Source organism: Microcaecilia unicolor, chromosome 3 (assembly GCF_901765095.1).
Source record: "Microcaecilia unicolor chromosome 3, aMicUni1.1, whole genome shotgun sequence".
NCBI classification, from domain to species: Eukaryota; Metazoa; Chordata; class Amphibia; order Gymnophiona; family Siphonopidae; genus Microcaecilia; species Microcaecilia unicolor.
This window is the reverse complement of record NC_044033.1, coordinates 118,766,794-118,791,606: the sequence shown is the minus strand read 5'-3', so window position 1 is coordinate 118,791,606 and position 24,813 is coordinate 118,766,794. Positions and strand designations below refer to the sequence as shown.

General features: G+C 42.8%; 1 protein-coding gene across 3 annotated transcripts in view; it reads right to left on the bottom strand.

The window, feature by feature from the left end:
• LOC115464700 (synaptosomal-associated protein 25) overlaps positions 1 to 24,813 on the bottom strand; it is a 161,319-nt gene that overhangs the window by 71,589 nt on the left and 64,917 nt on the right. For all 3 annotated transcript variants that reach the window (XM_030195063.1, XM_030195061.1, XM_030195062.1), the window contains exons 2-3: positions 18,028 to 18,164; positions 9,270 to 9,311 (exon numbers count right to left, since the gene is read on the bottom strand). In XM_030195063.1, coding sequence (XP_030050923.1) covers positions 9,270 to 9,311; positions 18,028 to 18,099 — 114 coding nt within the window. In that variant the 5' untranslated portion in view covers positions 18,100 to 18,164. The remainder of the gene's footprint in view (positions 1 to 9,269; positions 9,312 to 18,027; positions 18,165 to 24,813) is intronic.

Genomic DNA, 24,813 nt, shown 5'->3' with positions numbered 1-24,813 from the left:
CACATATAGAAAGGTAAGGAGTCACTCCTGCTGTGAAACCATGGCAATGATATAGCCAACGCTAGACTCTCCGGCTCTTATACAAAAATGGATACTTTTTGAATATTTCCCCTGGTAAAGGACTTGTGACATGCAGAATGTGATGAAATGAACAGTTGGAACAAGGTTAATTTCGAAATCTGTACATGAAAAGTAACTCATTCTCTGCTACCAATTATTTATATGTCTCATTCCGCATGCCACTGTCAGATATCACATACTCAGCAATCCCATTCCCCCATGAACCCGGGGCTTCTGCAAAACCTCCATCAACAAGCGAGGTCTCTTTCTCCTCCAGATAAATCACTGCAAAACTGATGAAGGAATCTCTCATCAGAGTACCAAAGATAAAGCAGCAATTACTGAAAGACAGAAAGTAATTTAGGTGCTAACATCATATTGAACAAAGCAACATGACCCCAAAGGGAGAGAGGGTAAGCAGCCCAGATCTGCAGCTTGCAAGCGGTATCATCTAATAGGTGCTGCAAATTTTGGCTGTAAAAGGCAGAGAGATCATAGGGCAAATACACGCACAAATATGTCAAAGCCTTAGTCTTCCATGTAAGTGAAAAAGAGCCTACCCAGGAGATCTGCACCTCAGAAAGCAAGGGAAGGGCTACCGATTTGGCATAATTAAGGATAAACCCTGAAAATTCTCCAAAGTCGGTAATAAGGAATAGCAACTGTGCCAAAGCAGCCTGAGATGAAGTTAGTATCACAAACAAATAATCCACAAATGCAAACACTTTGATTTCCACAGAAGATATCTCAACCCTAGGGATCAAAGGATCGGTATTAGTCCACCGAAGCAACGGTTCTAGACATAGGACAAATAATAGTGGCAATAAGGGACATCCCTGCTGGGTTTCCTGTTGGATGGAAAAGGCCAACATCTGAGTTAAAATTAACCAAATTTGGGCTTGACGCTCATAATAAAGTGCATGGACTGCCAATAGGAACCATCCACCGATCCCAACCCGGGACAAGACTTCATACAGATAAGCTCAGTGCACCTTATCAAAGGCCTTCTCAGTGTCTAAACTGACTGCCAAAGATGGAAGCTCACCAGCTTTACAATGGTATATAGCAAGAAAGATCTTCCAAACATTGAGTACAGACTGCCATGCCCTCACAAACCCCATCTGCGATTCACTCACTAACATAGACAAATCGGCCCCAAGTCTAGTCGCTAAAACTTTAGCCAAAAGCTTCACATCCACACCGAGAAATGAAATTGATCAGTAAGAATCCACATGGTTCTGAGATTTACCCGGCTTAGGAATAAGAGAAATAAGAGTCAGATTATCATAGAGGGGAAAATTCCCAGATTCTACCACCGCCTGATAATAATCCCAAGAGAGGTCTCAAAATCTGTGCTTGGAGCACCTTGTAAAATGCACTCGCAAACCCGTATGCTCCAGGAGACGTCCAGAATTTCAGGGACTTGATAGCCGCCTGAAGTTCTTTCATTTGTAGAAACATATTAAGCACTTCTACCACCTTCTCAGGCAGGCATGGCAATTCACCTAGATCTAAAATGGAATGAGTCGCCTCTCCCGAGGCACAGTCCACATCTGCGTAAAGTGATTGAAAGTGCCCTCGAAAAATGTCCCAGAAGAATCATGCAACACAGGCAGTGCTCAAGATCTGCCCCAATGCTTAACCACCTGGGCTAAATATTTCCCCACACAATTCCCATATCGGTAAAATTTGTACTTCCGACAAATCATACTCTGGGAAGCACGTTCATGGAGCAGTGTATTTAATGCAGCCTGGGTAGTATTACTACTACTACTATTAAACATTTCTATAGCGCTACTAGACTTTTGCAGCGCTGTACAAATTAACATGAAAAGACAGTCCCTGCTCAACAGAGCTTACAATCTAAATTGGACAGATGAACAGACAGCTAGGGGTGGGGAAATTGCAGTGATAGGGGTGATAAGTGAGGGTGTTGAGTAAGTGAGTCATGGTTAGGAGTCGAAAGCAGTAGCAATGTATCTAGCGTATCTTTGGCGGCATGGGTTTTTGTTCGGATATACGCCCATTTCCCTAGTCATAATTGCTGCTCAAGCTGAACTATACTCGTGTCTAATTTCTTCCGCCGAGCGCTAGTATAAGAGATAATTTCCCCCCTCAGCACTACCTTTGTGGTATCCCAAAACAATTGGGGATGATCTAAGTGTTGCAAGTTCATAGCTAAATAGCATTCCCAACTTTCTTGAAGAAACTTTACAAAGTCAGCAATCTGTGCTAAATACAAATACTACCCTCCAAATCCACCTGGGATGTACTATCTTCACTAGGATGCAGAACAAGATTCATGTCAACCAACAACCATCAGGGGACGATCATGAAAGGGAAGCAACCGCTTATACAACTGAGGATAAAAGGATTTCTCAAAAAGCATAGGATCATAGATCACCAAAACATAGAACTCTCTTTAAAAGTAGATACCACCCCTGAGTATCTTTAAAAATAATTTGTGCAGAATAGGATGTCGTCATTCTAATCAAGATGGCCACCCCCCCTTCCCACGTTGCCCTGAAGATGTATAAAACACTTCCCCCATCCAGAGGTGCTGGAGCTTCTGGTGCTCAGTATCCATGAACCAGGTCTCCTGGAGGCAAGCCATGTCCACAACACTACGGTTCAGGGCTGCCAAACTTTTAGCACATTTGACAGTTCAGGCCACTCCCCCCCACATTCCAAGATGCAAAACGACAGAACGTGGAACTCATGGCAGCCACCAGGCAAGTTTCTTCAGACCCTCAAGCTGAGACAAGGGGCTCTCAGGGTGCCCAACCATTACCTCAAGGAACAAGAACCAGGATGATCTCTCCTCCAGTTCTAATAGTACATACAAATACACAGTTAATGCCAAACAGATGATTCCCTAACATACACACACAGGCTTACATATATTTCAAACTCCACAAGCCAACCCAATCTCACAGTCCACCACCTACCCCAATACCCCCTCCACTCCCCCCCCACAATCTCACCCTACTTCCCCAGAGCCACTCCCATTGCATCAATCTGCAGCAGAAAACAAGACCTTCCTAGATGCCAGGGAACCCTCAACACTTCTACCTAATTGTGATCTATGTGAAAAGAAGTGCATGTTCAAAATCTTAAAAAGAAACAGTTCTCCTCAACCACCACAGTCCAGTATTGCAATGTCTGATAAACCCCAGACTAGAGAGTTGCACGGGGACAGAAATCTTACCCATCCCCGCCCGTCCCTGCTGGAATCTTACCCGTACCCACCCATCCCCGCTGGAAGCTTACCCATCCCCACCCATCCCCGCAAAAATTTAACCCATCCCAACCCGTCCCCACCCGTCCCCGCAAGAATTTAACCCATCCCCACCCGTCCCCGTAAGAATTTTAATGGTACATAAAAGAAAATTCCAGTTAGCTCCCTCAGTTTCTCTCTGGATTTGAGCCACAGCACTGTAGGCAAGGAAGGAATGGAAGTTGGAACACTCTGGTGCGCACATGTAAGACTTGTCTCCAATTCACTTGCACTGTGTGCTGAGAGGTTGCCACATGCACGCGCCAGTAGGTCAGGTGACATCTGATTCTCGTGCCTGTGTCAGAGCTGAGGTCTGTGCACCAGCCTGGGAGCAAAGAGGATTAATAGTAACATAGTAAGTGACAGCAAATAGACCTGAATGATCCATCCACTCTGCCAATAGTCACACTCATGATCAAGTCATCATTAAATCAACGAGTGTGATATTATATACTTGATTATGGTCTTTCTTTCGTGTTTCTGGAACAAAGACCACAGAAGTCTATCTGGCCCTATCCTTATGTTCCAACTACTGGGGTTGCCGTTGAAGCCCACTCCAGTCTATTTGTCTTCTCATTTGTGGGACACAGACCGTAAAAGTCTGTCCAGCACTGTCCTCATGTTCCAGCCACTGAAGTTGATGTCTAAGCCCTTTCCAACCCATCCTAAACCAGATTGCCATGTATGAGACACAGACCATACAAGTCTGCCAGGTATCAGCCCTAGTTCATCACAGCCAGAGTCGCCATCTAAGCGTCACTTGACACATCCACACACATGCAGCCATTTAAGGTTAGGTTTTATATAACATCCATTTTCTAATTAGAGATCCTCTGTGTTCATGCCACGCCTTTTTGAATTCCGTCATTATTTGTGACTCTACCACCTCCTTAATGGAAGACTTTCCACATTTGTGCTGTTAAAGCAAAGAAGAAGAAGAGGAGGAGAAGACAGCACTCAAAGAAATTGGTATTCGGTAGATAAGAGGCTGGTGCAGGTGCAGCTTACACTTCTAAGAGAAGACTGCAGAACTGCTACCATCCCCGCGGGAACCCCGCAGGAACTGCCTCCGTCCCCACGGGAACCCCGCAGAGCTGCTTCCATCCCAGCGGGAACCCCGCAGGAACTGCCTCCGTCCCCGCGGGAATCCCGCGGGTTCCGCGGGATTCCCGCGAACCCCATTCCCGTGCAACTCTCTACCCCAGACACTCAAAAGAATCAGAAAGTCACAAACAAGGCATGCAGGATCACTCAAATACCTCCTCCACAAGGCATTGTATACAGTCCAGGGCAGCTGGAATGTTGTCAAATGACTGCCACTGTTCATTAACCCAAACTGTGAGTATGGCGGGGTTCAGGAGCATGAATGTAACGCCGATTTTTTAAAAAGGTTCCAGAGGAGATCCGGGAAATTATAGACCGGTGGTAGAGACTATTATTAAGAACAAAATTACAGAGCATATTCAAAAGCATGGATTAATGAGACAAAGTCAACATGGATTTGGTGAAGGGAAATCTTGCCTCACCAATCTACTACATTTCTTTGAAGGGGTGAACAAACATGTGGATAAAGGGGAGCCGGTTGATATTGTGTATCTGGAATTTCAGAAGGCGTTTGACAAAGTACCTCATGAGAGACTCCAGAGGAAATTGGAGAGTCATGGGATAGGAGGTAGTGTTCTATTGTGGATTAAAAACTGGTTAAAGATAGACAACACAGAGTAGGGTTAAATGGTCATTATTCTCAATGGAGAAGGGTAGTTAGTGGGATTCCCCATGGCTCTGTTCTGGGACCGCTGCTTTTTAACATATTTATAAATGACCTAGAGATGGGAGTAACTAGTGAGGTAATTAAATTTGCTGATGACACAAAGTTATTCAAAGTCGTTAAATCGAGGGAGGATTGTGAAAAATTACAAGAGGACCTTACGAGACTGGGAGACTGGGCGTCTAAATGGCAGATGATGTTTAATGTGAGCAAGTGCCAAGTGATGCATGTGAGAAAGAGGAACCCGAATTATAGCTACATCATGCAAGGTTCCACGTTAGGAGTCACGGACCAAGAAAGGGATCTAGGTGTCGTCATTGATGATACGTTGAAACCGTCTGCTCAGTGTGCTGCTGCGGCTAAGAAAGCAATTAGAATGTTAGGTATTATTAGGAAAGGAATGGAAAACAAAAATGAGGATGTTATAATGCCTTTGTATCGCTCCATGGTGTGTTCAATTCTGGTTGCCGTATCTCAAAAAAGATATAGTGGAATTAGAAAAGGTGCAGAGAAGGGCAACGAAAATGATAAAGGGGATGGGATGACTTCCCTATGAGAAAAGGCTAAAGCGGCTAGGGCTCTTCAGCTTGGAGAAAAGGCGGCTGAGGGAAGATATGATAGAGGTCTATAAAATAATGAGTGGAGTTGAACGGGTAGATGTGAAGCATCTGTTCACACTTTCCAAAAATACTAGGACCAGGGGGCATGCAATGAAGCTACAATGTAATAAATATAAAACGAATCGGAGAAAAGGTTTCTTCACTCAACGTGTAATTAAACTCTGGAATTCGTTGCTAGAGAATGTGGTAAAGGCAGTTAGCTTAGCGGAGTTTAAAAAAGGTTTGGACGGCTTCCTGAAGGAAAAGTCCATAGACCATTATTAAATGGACTTGGGGAAAATCCACTATTTATGGGATAAGCAGTATAAAATGTTTTGTACTTTTTGGGATCTTGCCAGGTATTTGTGATCTGGATTGGCCACTGTTGGAAACAGGTTGCTGGGCTTGATGGACCTTTGGTCTTTCCCAGTATGGTAATACTTATGTACTTATGAATCTAATGTTTTTCGCATGTAAGGCAGAGCAGACTGGGGTGAACTGCTGTTGACACTCCTGAAGATTCACAGTGTAGTCCTGGAATTTTTTGATGGGTTCACCATCATACTGCAAGGTGTCCCTCTTTTGATGATATCCTTATAAAATTCTATTTTATTTACATAGTTATGGATTATAATAATAACAACTTGAGGTCATCTCCTTCCTGCTTCAAGCCATTCAATCTGGTGAGCTTGCTCAAGGCTCAACAGCTCCATACTATCCAACAGTGCAAACTCAGAGGCCAGCCATCATTCGAGAACAGTACCCAAAGACCTCTCTGAAATTTGTTCGGGGAGCCCCACAATACATAAGTTACTTCTCCTCGATCTATTTTTGAGGTCTTCAAGTTTCTCTTCATGAGCATGCAGCTTCTTTTCCAGCCTCATGAGTTGCTCCTCAGTGCACACAGCCAAGTCCTCCAGCGAGGATACATGTTGTTCAAGCTCCCCAATACTATGATTCGTATCCTCCAGGAGAATCTCCAGATGAGCAAACTGGTCAAACAACTGACCAAATCGGGGTTCCATGGCCTCAGTGAACTGAGTTAGTTGGAGTTCTATAAATGTAGGCCCAGTAAGCAGTGCCAAGTCGGCCATCTTACCCTCAGGCACTCGTGGTTTGCACTGCTCCTTCTTCTGTCCTTTTTCAGACATCTCTCCCCCCCCCCTCCAAATTTATCAAATATTTGTCCATACAGTGTCCAGAAAGATATGAGGGGGAAAAGTGTCATCTTCAGGGGCAATCTCCAGTAAAATATAGTGGTAGAGGGGTGAGAGTATCCCAGAGAGGTAGCACACATGTCTGGTCCCCTCAGTGCATCATGTGATCTCTCATATTACATTATAAAATATGGGCATATCAGCTAGGAAACTCGTACATAGTAAACAGTACATGTAAATGTGTGCAGCTACTTTCCAGGGGTTAATTGTCAAAGGGAAAGTATGCATATATTTTTCTCTTTAAAAAGTGGTGTAAAATTTATTATCTTCCTGTGGCAAACAAAAAAACAAGAGACTGAATACAGAAGAACAAATAATGGATATATTGGATGTATCTGCTTTACTTGAAAGATCAGAATCAGAGAACTTGGTCATAGGAAATTTATTGGTTCATAGGCCTTGTTAGCAGACTGGGAATGATTACTGTGTATGGTTTTTAGACACTATCAGGTGACTTTTCTGAGTTTCCTGATTAGGATGTTCCTGGATGTCTCTGAGGAAACACAGAGAAGGAAGAGACAGTTTCTATTATATCATCCCGCTGTTTTGCAATTGGAAGCTTTATTTAATTTAATTTAAAGTTCCCGTGTAAATGTATTGTTAAATTTAAAAGATGAAAAAATATGTATTCTATAAGCCATCTCATTTGTCTAAATTTATAACACGGGCTTACCGCTCGCTACACAGGAAGTACCTCAATGGGTGGCAGTAAGGGTTCCCCCCCCCCCAAAAAAAATAGCCACGTGGCAAGTGCTTTACTTGCCACTTGGCTGTTTCCTGCAGGAAGTCGAGACTTCCCTTTTACCAGCTGTGGCGCACTTGTAAAACACATGCCAGCTCCCTTTTGCCACAGCCTGAGTATGTTAGGGACTGCTACCTTTTCTATTTTTTTTCTTAATTTATTTCCTGTGCTTTTCTCAAGGATCCCTTCCTAGTTGTGAACTAAATACAGAGAAGGAGGGGAATTATAGTTATTGATATTTCCACTTGGTAGTGTGTTTTTTTCCCTTCTGTAATGCTCTTATATTCTGTACAAGTGTAAACTATGCACTTACCTGTCACACAAGTTAGGTGGCCTGCTATACAATTATCCCCTTAATAACTTGTTTAAAACAAGTTAATTTTGTGGCACCATAGGGAATAAGTAAGCTAATTGGATAACAGTGCATTCAGAATTTGCAGCATTGCTTACTTCTGGTAAGGCAAATCATGTATTTTTATGCCACTGACCATAGACATTTTGCAGTGTCAGTTTTATGTAACGGAAAAAAACATTTTCCTAGACAAAATTGAATTTAATGTATCAAGAGAATGCAGCCTGAAACATCTGAATGTAATCTTGTATAGAAAACATGTTCATGTGCATCTGATTGAATTTAGACCCATGTAATTAGATCAGAACAATTTATCCCCATATTACTATATCAGAACAATGTAGACTGGCATGCCTTTTCTCTATTGTAAGCTGGTAAGTTTGGCTTGTAAATATGTTGCTTGACAAATGTGAAGGGATCTAGTAATAAAGTAGAACATATGACTGTAATTTTTCAGAGACAGGCAAAATAGGGAGAGAGGTCATCCAGAGGTTATGCTATGGACAGGAACAGATAAATAGGGATACGGACTCCAGAGAGAGCCAAATGGAGCCTGTCACTGGGCTCCAAAATAGACCACCAGGGATCTTTATGGTTAGCAGGAGTGGGCTTCTTAGGAGGTGTTATGACTTCTTTCATTCAGTAGCCCCAGGAACACTGTTAGACATGTTAGCCTGCTGTTGCTCCTGGTTAAAACTAAACTACACCTCTTGAGGTATAAGACCATAAAAACATAAGAATGGCCATACTGGGTCAGTATCCTGCTTCCAACAATAGCCAATCCAGGTCACAAGCACCTGGCAGAAACCCAGTTAGTAGCAACATTCCATGCCACCAATCCCACAGCAAGCAGTGGCTTCCTCTATGTCCATCTCAATAACAGACTATGGACTTTTCTTCCAGGAACTTGTCCAAACCTTTCTTAAACCCAGACACCCTACTCAGTGCATTTGACAAAGCCCTCCCCAATTCAGCTGATACTCCAAAGGGACCTACTTCCCAGCTTAGTAAGTCTGATAGACAATTTTTATGACATCTAGTGAAAACAAAATTGCTATAAGACTATCATTTAAAATGTTTCTTGCGAATAGCCTTGCTTATCCTAGATTCTTCTACTGACACCTCAGGATTGCAATGCAGATGACACTGCTTCAAAATATCAGGTCATCAATGTAGCAGTTATGCAGAAATTATTTAAGGGGAAGGAGTAATTAGTTTAAAACAATGAATTCTAAAATTCTATACAGGACTTACCTCTTCTACAAGCTGCAGCATCCGACGAGTGCTTTCCAGTGACTGAAAAAGAAATCAATTCACCATCAGTCCAAACAGAATAACACTAATGGCTGCTTTCATCACAGCAAACACAAATTAACCAGTGACACTGATCCTCTTCTTCCCTGGCCTTGGGAAGTTCAACCATGTCACAGAGGAAGGGAGAACAGGAGTTATAATCTAAGCACCTACTCTAAGGTCAATAAAGGCTAAAGGCTGATAGGCTTAGTTACATGAAAGCTTTTCTGTTTTCCCCCTGACTAGAACTATAATATAGTACAGTTATGAAAGTAGATAAAATTTCAAACTGGTGCACCTCAGAACATTTTTCAGGACCCTGACAGTTTCCTGTTGCTTCTTTGAGCTTCCAGCTCCTTTGGAATGAGGGGTAGTATATAGAGCTATGAGCCTTCTTATTTTATATCTCCTCCTAACTCGCCTTACCTTGTCACTTTGGTGAGAATCATTGGCCAGATTCCATGTACCCTTGGTTCTTCCAAAAGCCTGCAAACTTGGGTCCTAAAATCAGTTCAGTAGGGTTATCAAGCCGCATTAGCGTTTCCCATACGGTAATGCCAATGGAGCCTACTCAAAGTGAACGGGCTTTGTCAGCATTGTCGAAACGAGGACTGCTAATATGGCTTGATAAAAAAAGGCCCTAGGTGTCACCGTTGCATAATGACTGTGATTCCTTTCACCCAACCTGGGGAGCAAAAGACCTATGAATGAATGAATTGATATATATATATATACACACACACACACAATATATACATACACACATCTTTTTCTATACTGTATTTCTTTCAAAGATGATCAATGCAGTTTGCAATGAAATAAAATAAACTAAGACATAACAAAAAATTAAAAACTATAAAACAGACAAAACTAAAAACATCTAAAAACGCTCTCTGCTCTTAAAACAATCAATCCTGGCATACCATATCTACTCATCTACTACAATGGAGTAGCCGCCTAACCGTTAGTACAGTGGGCTTTGTTCCTGGCAAACTGAGTTTGATTTCCACTGCAGCTCCTTGTGACCTTGGGCAAGACACTTAACCCTCCATTGCACCAGGTATAAAACTTAGATTGTGAGCCCACTAGGAGCATAGAAAGTATCTGCATATACCCGTGGATTCTGTATAGCGCACCTAGAGTTACACACAGTTCTGTGTGTAAATCTAAGTGTATTCTATAAATACATGCATAGATTAATTGTTCTAACAAGCTGTTAAGCATTGTTAACAGCTCTTAACAAGCAATAACGAGCACTAATTGGGAAAAATTAGAATTTATGCACATACATCACTAAGCATATTCTGGCAAAAAGGGGCATGTTTAGGGGCATGGAAATGGGCATTTCATGGGTGTTCCAAAATCTATGTGCATTTTTATAAAATATGGGCCCGTGCATGCAAATCTACATGCAGGGATTTACATCAGCTTTTCATTAGCGTAAATGTATATGCGTAGATTTACGCATATGAACTACACCGAATTGGGCCCATAATGTGTACAGTGCTGTGTACACTTAGTAGCACTACAGAAATGATTAGTAGTAGTACTAGAAAGTGGAAATTTATTAAGTGCTAATAGAACTTAAATATTCCTGTTCCAAGTGCAACTCCACTAGGGGAGAATTCCATAATTCAGGTCCTACCACTGACAAAATTGAACCTAGACTCTTAAAACCAGGAGGGTCAGTCATAAATGTTTTTTATTTCTGTTTATGGGCAGGTATTTACCAGGATCTTATAAATGCAAACCTAATTCTAAGTGTGGCTTTGTAGTGTGAGATGGAATGCCATACTGATTTTCTTTGCAATTCAACATTGGCTCAATGCATGAATCTTATGCAAGGTGAAAATAATATACATTTATGTAGAAATGTCTATTCCATCAGTACAAAACAGACTTATATTTGCAGCTAAGAGGCCCTTTTACAAAGGCGTGTAAGGGCCTATGCGCGTTGAGCACATGCCAAATCGGCATATTTATTCTGGATATATTGAAAACCCAACTGGCTAGGTGTGTCCTGAAGGCTGGGTTGAGAATCACTGGACTAGGAGGAGTTCTAAATTTAAAAAGATAGGTTTCCAGAGCTGTGCATACTTTCCTTACTTTTCATAAAGTGTGTCCTTACTAGGAGACGTGGAGGGGCATAATTGAAAGGGACGCCCAAGTTTTGCTGAGGATGTCCTTGTGAAACATCCCGGTGGCGGGGCGGGGAAACCCATATTATCAAAACAAGATGGACGGCCATCTTTCGTTTCGATAATATGGTCAGGGATGTCCAAATCTTGACATTTAGGTTGCCTTAGAGATGGTCATCCCTAGACTTGGTCGTTTCTGATTTTCGGCAATAATGGAAACCAAGGACGTCCATCTCAGAAACGACCATGGGAGGAGCCAGCATTCGTAGTGCACTGGTCCCCCTCACATGCCAGGATACCAACCGGGCACCCTAGGGGGCATTGCAGTGGACTTCAGAAATTGCTCCCAGGTACATAGCTCCCTTACCTTGTGTGCTGAATCCCCCCACCCCCCCAAACCCACTACCCACAACTGTACACCACTACCATAGCCCTTACGGGTGAAGGGGGGCACCTAGGTGTGGGTACAGTGGGTTTGTGGTGGGTTTTGGAGGGCTCACATTTACCACCACAAGTGTAATAGGTAGGGGGGGATGGGCCTGGGTCCGCCTGCCTGAAGTGCACTGCACCCACTAAAACTGCTCCAGGGACCTGCATACTGCTGTGATGGACCTGAGTATGACATTTGAGGCTAGCACAAAATATTTTTAAAGATGTTTTTTGAGGGTGGGAGGGGGTTAGTGACCACTGGGGGAGTAAGGGGAGGTGATCCCTGATTCTCTCCGGTGGTCATCTGGACAGTTCGGGCACCTTTTTGTGGCTTGGTCATAAGAAAAACAGGACCAGGTAAAGTCGTCCAAGTGCTCATCAGGGACGCCCTTTTTTTTCCATTATGGGTCGAGGATGCCCATGTGTTAGGCACGCCCAAGTCCTGCCTTCGCTACGCCTCTGACTCGCCCCCGTGAACTTTGGTCATCCCCACGACGGAAAGCAGTTGAGGACGCCCAAAATCGGCTTTTGATTATGCCAATTTGGATGACCCTGTGAGAAGGACGCCCATCTTCCGATTTGTGTCGAAAGATGGGCGTCCTTCTCTTTCGAAAATGAGCCTGTTAATGGTCTTGCAACTTAAACTCATGCCCTGGTCACTAACAGAACTGACAATTGTAATGAGATTTTATGCTGAGCTGACCCAAATATTTTTGCTGGTTTCAACACATGCTGGGCAACAGATTTATGGGATTCTGTTGTTTAGGAATTTGCACTGGCTACCCACTGAAATTAGATGTTTCAAACTCCTTTGTTTAGGCCTTTGCATGATTCTAACCATAAATATTTCACTCATTATCTGTTCGATTTTGCCACCTCTAAATGCTAAATTCTTCCCCACAATTTTTACTACAGGTTCCTAATCCAAAAGAAAATAGATTGGTTTTGACTAGGAAAATAGTTTTTGTTTTATGGGGTTTGTTGGGGTTTTCTTGTCTGTCCTATTCAACCTGTTATATAAGAGCTGAACTATCTTGCATTTTGTGAAAAAAACCCCAGTTATTTAATTTGGCTTTTGGCCAGTGGTAGGACAACATTCTACACATTATTTCATGTGTTATTTAGAAGGCAATTCAATAAACTAGGCACACATTAATATATACAGGGTGAGACAAAAAAAAAGTAACTCCCTAGAGGTTTTTGCTGTTTTCTCAGCAACTGCTTTGAATTTCAACAATAAATTTTACATACTTATTTAGTCATCATACTTACGTACTACTTTTAAACATTTAATTATCTTAATGCTATTTTAGCATTACTACCTAGTGATTTTTGTGCATTAAGAATGCTCAAGCTAAAACACAGTAAAATAATGTCATTCAAACAATACAATTAACAATGCGTCAGAATTTCGCAGTCACTGTGAATGTTCAACGTGTCCACCCCCAGCTTTAACACAGGCCTTCAGTTGCTTTAAGACGTTCTTAACAGCCTTGTCGATCGGTCCCTGTAGGAGGAGCTTGTGATAAGGTCTCCAACACTGCTCCCCAAACAAAAGTCTAGGTCACTGAGACATCATTAACAGTAAGCTGGTACCCCTTTTTGTTTTTTTGTTTTTTTCAAATAACGGTAGTTGTACAGTGCAAACATTTTTGAACACACAAAAATCGTTGGGTGGTCATGCTAAAAAAGTCTGTAATTTCATCGTGTTTAAAGCAGTGGCGTTCCTAGGGACGCTGACACCTGGGGCGGTCGCTGATGCGCCCCGCCCCCTGGGTGCAGCGCCCCCCCCAGTTCAGCGCGAACCCCCTCATCACCCCCCCACCCCGGTGAAAGAACCCCCCACCGGGTGCACGCCGCTGGGGGGGGTTGCCGCGCGCCGGTCAGCTTCGTTGTTTCCATGCTCCCTCTGCCCCGGAACAGGAAGTAACCTGTTCCGGGGCAGAGGGAGCATGGAAACAACGAAGCTGACCGGCGCGTGGCACCCCCCCCCCAGCGGCATGCACCCGGGGCGGGCCGCACCCACCACCCCCCCTTAGTACGCCACTGGTTTAAAGATAATCTTATTCCATTTGGCACATAAACATAGATAGTAACAACAAATAAAGCTGTAAAAATTTCATGTTGAAATTCTAAGCAGTTGCTAAAAAAACAGTAAAAAAACTGTAAGGGGTTACTTTTTCCCTCTCACCCAGTAGAATACTAGCACTTATAAGCATAAGTGTACACTGAACCTGAAAGTGCCAGAAGACATGATATTCTGTAATGGTGTACGTAGCTTACCTAGGGGGTCTTTTACTAAGCTGTGGTAGTGTTTTTAGCTCTCTGTAGAAATCAGCTGGCAGTAAACGCTGAGACGCTCATTATATTCCACCAGCTGATTTCTACCGTGAGCTAAAAATGCTACTGTGGCTTAGTAAAAGACCCCCATAGCTTCTAAATGCAAGGGGGCATATACATGGGTGGAGCTCTCACATACACACATAACTTACAGAATACTGTAAATTATGCTTGTCGCTGCAGACATGCCTGCAGTTATGCCAGGTCTATGGCTCAAGGTCCCTATATTAGGCAAGCTGAAACCAGGTTACACTAGTATTCTATAACTGAATCTGGGCACCCAGGGGCCTTTATGGAATGACTCCTACATCTTTTGGGCATATCCCACCGACCCAACATAAAAAATCTGGACACTTGCGACACAACATAACCAAAGACCGTAACGGACATATCCTAATTCTTCCTTTCTATCTCTAAGTTCTCCCCAATTTTCTGTAGCATACATGTACCTCATTCTACCGTGAAATCACCTTGTAACTGTTCACACCTTGTATTTGTTCATACCGGAATCGGTTAACGCCGTTTACAGTACTATGTAAGCTACATTGAGCCTGCAAAGAGGTGGGAAAATGTGGGATACAAATGCAACAAATAAATAAAATAAATAAATGGAGGTGCTTGCACAGTTTAGGTGTGGAGATTTACACCTGCTTGACAGCCGGTGTAAGTGTATGCACCTGCATGATTTCTGCTGCTTACACTAGTACAAGGGTTCTCAACCCATTCCTCAGGACACACTTAGCCAAATATTCATGAGATAAATTTGCATACAAAGATGGTTTTGTTTGTTATCATTTACAGCAAATCTAACCACTTATGCATTCAATACAGCCTGTCATGAGTGAAATTAACACTTCCCATACCCTATGACAGTTTTTGAGTCACTGAGATGCAAAACAAAAATGGCAGCTGGAATGCATGGAATTTTTTTTATTTTCAATGCACAATTTTGAAAGAGAAACACAGCGATTTTGAATAAAAATTAGCATTTCTAAGAGGGCATGTGGTGCTGCATCTATCCCTACCTTCAATATCGATTTTAGAATTTCCAAAAAGATCATTTTTCCTGCATTTTTTGTGGGTTTTAGCATTTTTGAATTTGAGTTTTAAACAATCAGATATCTGTGATTTGTCCATTAAAGTACTCTTTTAATTGTTATGATGCTTGGGAAAAGGGATATTAATAATTTTTTACTGCTTTAAGCAACTTTACTGTTGAGCTGACCTTTGACCCAACAGGAAATAAATACAGAGCTGTCAATGGGGGTCAGCCTTCTGAGCGGGAGATTTAAGGTCTGCCCATAGCTCCGCCTAGCCCTCCCATAACTCCACCCAGCCCACTCATAGCTCCACTCATACCACCTATAACTCCACCTAGAACCACTTACATCTCCTCCCAGCCTACTCATAACTCTACCCAGAACCACCCACAGCTCCGCCTCTGTACAGTTTGCAGCCAGGAGCACCAGAAGCAGTCTCCCTTTCCAGTGACAGCAGGAGATGCCTTCATAAAACATTATCTCCAGCTGCTGCGAGACCAGCGGCAGCAGGAGAAGATGTTTAATGATGGCATTTCCTGCTGTCACTGGAAACGGAGGCTGTTCAGCGGGAGACTTGGCAGATCTCTAAATATAGCTGCAGTAAGAGAGAGACAGATTCACTGTGTTTGCTAACATGGTGGAATTGAAGCTACTTTAAAGAAAAAAGTGCTACATTGTGAGTATCATATTTTTTTTCTCTTATTTTTTATGGAACACCTTCAAGAATTTTTTTTTAATTTTATTGGTTTGAAATCTTTTACTGCATCTCTTAGGCTGTTGGATTTCCTTTTAACTATTAGGGGAAAGCTAGTTCCATTCCCCAGTAGGTATGTGCTCCTTTTTCTGTGTCTAAGAATGCACACTATCACTTCTGTGGTTTATACAGATGCTGTGCACAACAATGATATGTTTGTTCCTGTTTAAAAGTTGGTTTCACTGCTGTAAAACATTTTGAACTATGTGGATTCACTATGGTGATTTTTTCACTGTCATTTAATTTTTTAAACTATTATTGTTTGTCTCTTTAACTATGATTTTACATTGATTTGCTTTCAATGTTTTCTTTTTTTAATTTGGAGTCTTCAACTTTAAGATTACCTTTTATGTTTTATTATTTTAGTATTTGTATTATTTATATGATTTAAATTATTTTAATTTTTATGATTTGTATGATTCTAATTTGATTGTTTGTTTGAATATTAGTTTCTACCCCGACACAGCCTGCAGGCGAAATGTGGCCATGTCGAGTGGTTGTTTCTAATAAAGCTGCAAATCTTTCCAGACTGTTGGTCTGTTTGTCTTCTATTAATACAATGGAGGTAGAGCATGCAAATATCTCTCATGAATATTCATTGTGGGTATCCTGAAAACTCGAGTAGCAAGATGTGTCCTGAGGATTGGGTTGAGAACCCCCTGCACTAATATTTTATAAAGCTACACAGATGACTATCTGCCTCATAATCGAAAGTGAAAGACGCCCATATTTCAACCTAAATCAGGAGATGGACGTCTTTCTCTCGCGGGCGCCCAAATCGGTATAATCGAAAGCCGATTTTGGGCGCTTCCAACTGCACTCCATCGCGGGAACGAACAAAGTTGACGGGGGCTTGTTGGAGGCGTGGTGAAGGTGGGGCTGGGGCGTGGTTATAGGCCGAGGAGAGATGGGCGCCCTCAGCTGATAATGGAAAAAAGAAAGGCGTTTTCAGCGAGAATTTAGGGCACTTTTTCTGGACCCTTTTTTCTCACAAACAGGTCCCAAAACAGTGCCCTAAATGACCAGATGACCACTGGAGGGAATCGGGGATTACCTCCCCTGACTCCCCCAGTGGTCACTAACCCCTCCCACCAAAACAAAAACAAATGTTAAAACTTTTTTTTCCTGCCTGTATGCCAGCCTCAACTGTCATACCCAGCTCCTTTACAGCAGTATGCAGGTCCCTGGAGCAGTTGTTAGTGGGTGCAGTGCACTTCAGGCAGGCGGACCCAGGCCCATCCCCCCCACCTGTTACACTTGTGGTGGGAAATGGGAACCCTCCAACCCCCCCCAAAAACCCACTGTACCCACATGTAGGTGCCCCCTTCACCCATAAGTGCTATGGTAATGGTGTAGAGTTGTGGGGAGTGTTTGGGGGGGATTTGGGGGGGCTCAGCACCCAAGGGAAGGGAGCTATGCACCTGGGAGGTAATGTACTGTTGTTTTTTATTTTGTACCAGTGCCCCCTAGGGCACCCGGTTGTTGTCCTGGCATGTGAGGGGGACCAGTGCACTACGAATCCTGGCCCCTCCCCTGACCCAAAGCCTTGGATTTGTTCATTTTTGAGCTGGGCGCCTTCGGTTTCCATTATCACTGAAAAACGAAAACGCCCAAATCCAATGCATTTGCCTGGCACAAACCGTATTATCAAAACTAAAGATGGACGCCCATCTTTTTAAAAAATACGGTCTGTCCCGCCCCTTCACATATCCGTCCTCGGAGATAGACGCCCATGGAGATGGGCGTTTGCGTTCTATTATGCCCCTCCATGTGCCTTTATAAAATAACTATTAAGTAAATGCCTACTTGCCCTCTTAAACCAGATGCTCTATTATAAAATTACCCTTTAATAGCTAATTTCACAACACATTTCTGTCAGTGAAAGTAACCAAAGAGTTTCTGAAGCATAGTAGTACAACATGCCAGGTCATAAAACATAGGATTAATCTTTTCCTGCCTCTTTTTCCTACAATGGGTACCTCTTAATTATAAGTGGATACAGAACACATTCCTCTCACCTCATCAGCCAGCTGGTCCGCACGTCGCTGCATCTCCTCCAGCTCATTGCGCATGTCTGCGTCGTCTGCCATGACGGCTTTTGGTTTATTTACAGCAGCTTCTGATCAAATAATCTGCAACTGGTTTCCGTAAAAACCTGTAACACATTCAGTGTGAAATTTCACATTCTCATCATATTCTGTTGTTAGGCATGAAGATATTATATATATATACACACACATTTATATATTCATTTGTTCCTAAAACTGATCATATATTTACAAGGCTCTTTTTTTCCTTTGTAAAGGATTTTAGTTTGCATTGCCCATAATGTGAAAAGTGTACTAAAGTTCTCTATATCACAGGTTCAGTACAGAGAATTATGCCTCACTGTGCATACAGGAGAAAATGCTGGGCACGTAAGCCCCAACATGGAGGAGGTGTAAATATGTGTGTCAGCATTTACATGCTATAGGAGCTGGTTCTGGGTGCCTGTTTTATAAAGACAAAAAGAGGCCTGAAATTCAGTGCTATGTAATTAGATAGGATAGGCTTCTACCTGGTTAAGTAGCACTTACTAAGTCTTACCTGGATTATTAGTGACACAAAACTGAATAACTATCTGGTTAACTTAGGAAAGCCAAATGACTGTCCTACATTAACTCACGGATTCTATATAAGGCGCGGTGAGTTGCGCATGTTAAAATGGGCGTGTGCCCAATTTATGTGTGCACCTTAATTGTGTAATGAGCCAATCAGTGATGATAACTGGCCAATAACAATCAATTATCATCACTAATTGGCATACTTCTTTTTATGCATATTCCTAAAAAGAGGCGTGCGTAAATTCTAAAGCGTGTACCTGAACAGGGAGGAGTGTGGGTGTGTCAGGGCATTACTCAAATTTACGTGCATGGCTATAGAATTCAGGGGAATGCATCTACATTTAGGCGTGGGCATTTACACCAGGTTTTTGGTCGTGTAAATGGTCACGTCTAAATTTAGGTGCGTTCCCTGGCTCTATGCACTTTTGTATAAACCGTGCCTAAATTTAGGCGCAGTTTATAGAATAGCGCTAAGTGCTTTTTTTTTTAAATGTCTATAGTTTAGATTCTATTTACAGAATCTGGCCCTAACTGGGAAGCTATTCAGTACTGCTGAATATTGGCAGCTCTCAGGTGACTCCTGGTGGCCACTGTGCCCAGATAGTCAGAGCTGCTATCTTTTTAAAAAAATGATGCTGCACTTATTTCCATGACATGCATCTCCTGAAAGCTAGTCTTTAACCTCCTAATTCTATAAATCTGTGCGCCCAATTTTACACCTAGCATGCAAATTTGCTTGTGCAATTTATAGAATAAGGTCAGTGGCTTAAATTGGTGTTGATTGGCAGTAATTGGCACCAATTAGCTGTTGTACAACCAACCATAGGAGATGGCTCTGTGGGTGCAGTGGGTGCTTGAGCACCCCCAATATTGAGAAAATTCCTTCTATATGTCCAGGGAGGGGTTATTTCCACTGGGTTTAGCACCCCCAATAAGCTAATAAGCTGCACATGCAAATTCTATCATGCTCAACTTCTAGGGGGCGTGAATGTGGGAGGGGCATGGGAGCCAATAGTTAGGTGTGAGTACTTACACCAGCCTTTGCATGGAGTGTTTATACCTAAAGTTAGGCATGATACTCTGGACTTAGCTAGTATTCTATAAGGACAGTTCTGCGCTGAACTGCTTTTATAGAACTCGCATTTAGCGCATCATCCCAGCACTTAAACTTTTAGCACGCTTTTTGAATCTACTCCTAAATGTATTAAATTAGTTTAATAAAAATAATGTTACATGCAGTTATCAGGCTGACCCTTATCTATAAATATGTTTTCAAAAGTTTGTTTGTTTGTTCATTATGTATTTAGACACCACTCAAGTAAATTAGAGGCCAACTGAAACTGCTTTATTCAGTTTCAGCTGAGACCGAACCTGCCACCAAAACTGTCTGAAAGCTTTTGACTGAAACTGAAACCGCAGCTGAAACTGAAATCGAAACTGAAAATTTAAGTTTGGTTGTGTGAATGTGAGCCAATGAGGGCTGTGGGGAATGTCAGAATTTGCAGTCCACATCCCTCTGCTGAACCCACAATATCCAAGAAACAAATAATTTAAAAACAAATAATTTAAATAATGAAAGACTGTACCTTACTTCTAAGCAAAATGGCCTCCACACACATGAAACACAGCTAATGAAGACTGAAACTAAAAGCCACGGAGGCTTTACAGTGGCTGATTTTGCACCACACTTGGAGTGACAGCTGACATCATAATGCCACAGAGAAGCTAATTCCTACCCCCCCCCCCCCCCCCCCCGTTTAGCTGCTGCATGGCATTGTTGACATAGCCCATTCAAAGTAAATAGGCTGTGTCTGCATTAGAGCACAGCAGCTGCTAGCGCGGTTTAGTAAACAGGGGGGAAAGTAACATCATCCCAAATTTACAGATTTAAATTCCTGCTAAAATTTTTGTACCAAAAGCATTTATTTGGAGCATTCTATTTAGCATATACATTATTGTGCAAGATCATATCTGCATTACTTGCAGTTGTAGTACAACATAAGAAGAATACTTGAATTTTAAAAATTCAAGTCCCCCCCCCCCCCCCCCCCACACACACAAAAAAAGAATGCAAACAGCAGTCTCACTCAGGAATACCTTACAATTGCTGGTGATCTAGTAGTGTAGTCAGGGCAGGAGCGATGCCCCAATTACAGCAGCCATTTTCAGACTAGAGCTGGAATGGGCAGGAGTAATTTGGTATTATTCTTGCTCTAACTATATCCCTAGACCACCAGGGATTGTAAAATAGGTTGTTGTTTTTTTTGGGGGGGCTACAGATGGAGAAGAAGGTATTCATAGGGGTATAGAAGGAGGGGAAATTTGTGTTCTGGGGGAAGGGATGGAGGGATGGAGACAAATGGGACAAAGCACAAATTATCAGGTTCCACCAAAAACACTTGATCATTTTCAGCTGAAACCAAAAACATGGTCAAACATTAAAATACCAGGATGTGCATGGTATGTTTGATTATAAGAAGTACAGCAAATTATTAAATTGAAGAATTCTCCTGATGAAGCCTGTGGTGAAATGGGTCTTTGTCAGGATCTCCAAGAGAAAGCTAAGTGCTTCTCTTGAAGCGCTTCTGTTTTTCCTGCTGCATGAAGCTTTCTAAAAAGAAAACTTTTTACGAAAGGCAGATTTTTGAAAAAATGTATTATTTTGATTTTGAAAGAATGATTGCAATGCACATGATATAAGAAGTAAGATTCACACATAAATGTTTGGAAGTATTTTGGCCAGTGATTGGTCTTAGTCAAATGGAGCTGTCGCTGAAATAAGCAGAAAGCTATTGCTACAGCTATAAACCCTTTGTCTGCTGAGACCTTTCTCCTCCAGATACATTTAAAAAATTGTATATAAAAAATTTGCATATAAGTAAATCTCTTCTCTCTCCTCGTCATCGTCGGGCCTCACTGTGTCCCGCCCTCCTCTGAGGTAACTTCCTATTTCCGCGAGGGTGATTTACAAGCAGGGCAGACGCGAGGCGCTGCCTGCAACTCTGTTTCAAAACATTTTTTTAAAGGTAGGGTGGTGGCAGGAGAGTCGGGGGAGGGGGTTCTCAGATGGGAGAGGGGTGTTGTGGGGGTTCTCAGATGGGGAGGGGAGATGGGAGAAGGACTGGGGTGGGGAGGGGGTTCTCAGATAGGAGAAGGACTGGGGTGGGAAGGGGGTTCTCAGATGGGAGAAGAGGACTGGGGTGGGGTGGGGAGGGGTGTTGTGGGGGTTCTCAGATGGGGAGGGGAAGGGGTTCTCAGATGGGAGAAGGGGGCTGGAACTGGGGTCTGAGAAGGGGTCATGAGGGAAAATGGGGCATGCCTGGGTCAGGTGGGAGAATGGGTCGGGCTGAAAAGGGGGGCCCTAATGCAAGGCATGTGGATGAAGGGGGCTGGAACTGGGGGCTGAAAAGGAGGGTAGGTGGGATAAGAGGGCTAGTACTGGGACTGGGGGCTGAAAAGGGGCAGGGGCTGAAACTGTGGAGACTGAGGGCTGAAAAGGAGACAGGGAGAAGTGGCTGGGGCTGAAGCTCGGGACTGGTGAGAGGAAAGGGCTGGGGTTGAAACTGGGGGCTGAAAAGGGGACAGGGAGAAGTAGCTGGGGGCTGAAGCTCGGGACTGATGGGAGAAAAGGGCTGGGGCTGAAACTGGGGACTGGTGGGGTAGTGGGACTCGAACTGGGGGATGAAAAAAAGGGGCAGAGAGAGGGGACAGATCCTGGATGGAAGGGGGAGTGAGAGGGAGGGCAGACCCTGGATGGATGGGAGAGGGAGGGCAAATGGTGGATTGAAGGGGCAGAGAGAAAGGGCAGACAGTGGATGGAAGGGATAGAAAGGGCAGACAGTGAATGGAAGGGAGAGAGAGAGAGAGAGAGGGCAGACAGAGGCAGATGCTGGATGGAAGGGGCAGAGATAGAGGGCAGATGTATATGGAAGGGGCAGGTAGAGATGGCCAACATTGGATGGAGGGGACAGCAGAGAGGGCAGACACTGGATGGCAGAGAGAGAACAAAGACAGATGCTGGACGGAAGGAAGACAGTGAAAAGAAGATGAGGAAAGCAGAAACCAGAGACAACAAACTGTAAATAAAATATATATTTTTATTTTTTTTGCTTTAGGATAAAGTAGTATTGTAGCTGTGTTAATAAATGTTTCTAATAGAACATATAAACAAGGTAATCTTTTTATTGGACTAATTTTAATACATTTTGGCTAACTTTTGGAGAACAAAACCCCCTTCCTCAGGTCAGGATAGGATACTGTAACAGCACTATACTGTATTGACCTGAGGAAGGATGTTTTGGCCTCTGAAAGCTAAATGTATTAGTCCAATAAAATGGTATTTTATTTTCTATATTTATTTTATTTCTATTTGTAAAGTGGTGATTGGTGCTTGTTAGTTTTTTCAAATTTAAATCTGCTGTCTTTATGTTTTGCACAGTACTCGGGGACATTTTCTGTTTCTGTGGTGTTGCATTGTATGCAGAGTCTGGCATCTTGGGGGTTCAGTTTAATTTTTGTCTAAATAGAAAATTTATTATTACTTATTCCATAGTGGATTAGGGTGTATCTGTGTTTCTGAAAAAGACATGGCTTTCAGGTGGCATTGACTGTGCAGGATCGACGATCTGTATTATTCTGCCTGGTTTCATTTTACAATAGGTGAATTGAAGTTCTAGTGCTCACTGTAGTGTTTAAGATGCTTTCCTTTTCCTTGTGTGACTCGTAGAAATTACTGCTTATGGTATGGTAGAATTGCTCTATAGGTCCTGAGTGTTTTGTATTCTTGGCATGCCTAGTACTAGATTTTGGAGGGGGGTGTTAAAAAATGACCGACCCCAGGTGTCAACTACCCTAGGTACGCCACTGGCATGCTCTGCCAGGACTTACAGGCAGTCCCACCCAGTCTCCAATCAGCTAAACGGGAGCACACAAACTTGCCACCTCCTGTCACATATATATGGAATTCTTTGAACCCAATAAGAGGAAGGCCTGACAAAATCCTAAGAGACCTTCGACCAACTACCTACTCCCTCGACCCCTGCCCATCAAAGATGGTGCAGCAGGCATAGCAGGGGCCTCATTGAAGGCACCACAAAAATTTTGAACTCCTCTGTTTCTAATGGGCAACTACCAACAGCATTAAAAAGAGCAGTGACGTATCCTTTGCTAAAGAAGAACAACCATGACCAGGACAAACTTGATAGTTACCAGTCAGTATCTAACATTCCATTTCTAGGAAAATTAATAGAACAAACAATCTGTGATCAACTCAATGATTGGAAAGAAGAGAGAACCTGGCTAGATCCATGTCAACTGAATTCAGACCCGGTTATGGAACAGAAACTGAGACAGGGGATTTGTCTCGGTTTTAGTACTGCTAGATTTCTCAGCAGCTTTTGACATTGTGGATCATGATATCATGCTAGTACGACTGGCAGAAACAGGTTTCAGTAGAACAGTATTTGCTTGGTTCAGACAGGTAACAGTCCATACTGTTCAGGAGTACGTCATCGCCACCATGGGCACTGACCTGTGGGGTACTACAAGGATCGATACTATCACCTATTCTGTTCAATATCTACCTCAAGTCACTAGCTGAACTAATTCGATTGATGGACACACAGTTCTACATCTACACGGATGATGTGCAGCTACTCATACCCATTGAATCTGACTTACCAAAGCCCTGAATAAACTGGCTACCTGACTAACATCAATTCAAGAATGGGCTAAAAACAACAAACTTTGCCTGAACTCAAGTAAAACTGAGTTTCGATGGGTCCCTAACACAAGTGGGCACATACTTGACATCAAAATCTCTTTTGAGAAAAACCAGCACCCCCTCAAATAACAAGTCAGGAACCTTGGAATACAGCTAGATTCAACACTTACTCTGATCCCCCAAATCCAAACAACCTTCAAGAGCTGCTTCTATCATTTACAACAACTACACTGCCTCTCTCCTAACAATGAGAACGCAAGTCTTGTCTCAGTTGTGTATGCCATGATAACATCAAGACTGGATTACTGTAAAAACACTATGCTGGTCTGACTACAGAGGGTCTGCAACGGCTCCAACTGATTCAGAATACTGCAGCAAGACCAATAGAAAGTTGTAAACGACGTGACTACATCACACCATTTATGCAAAAACTTCACTGGCTACCATAAGAACATAAGAGTAGTCATACTGCATCAGAT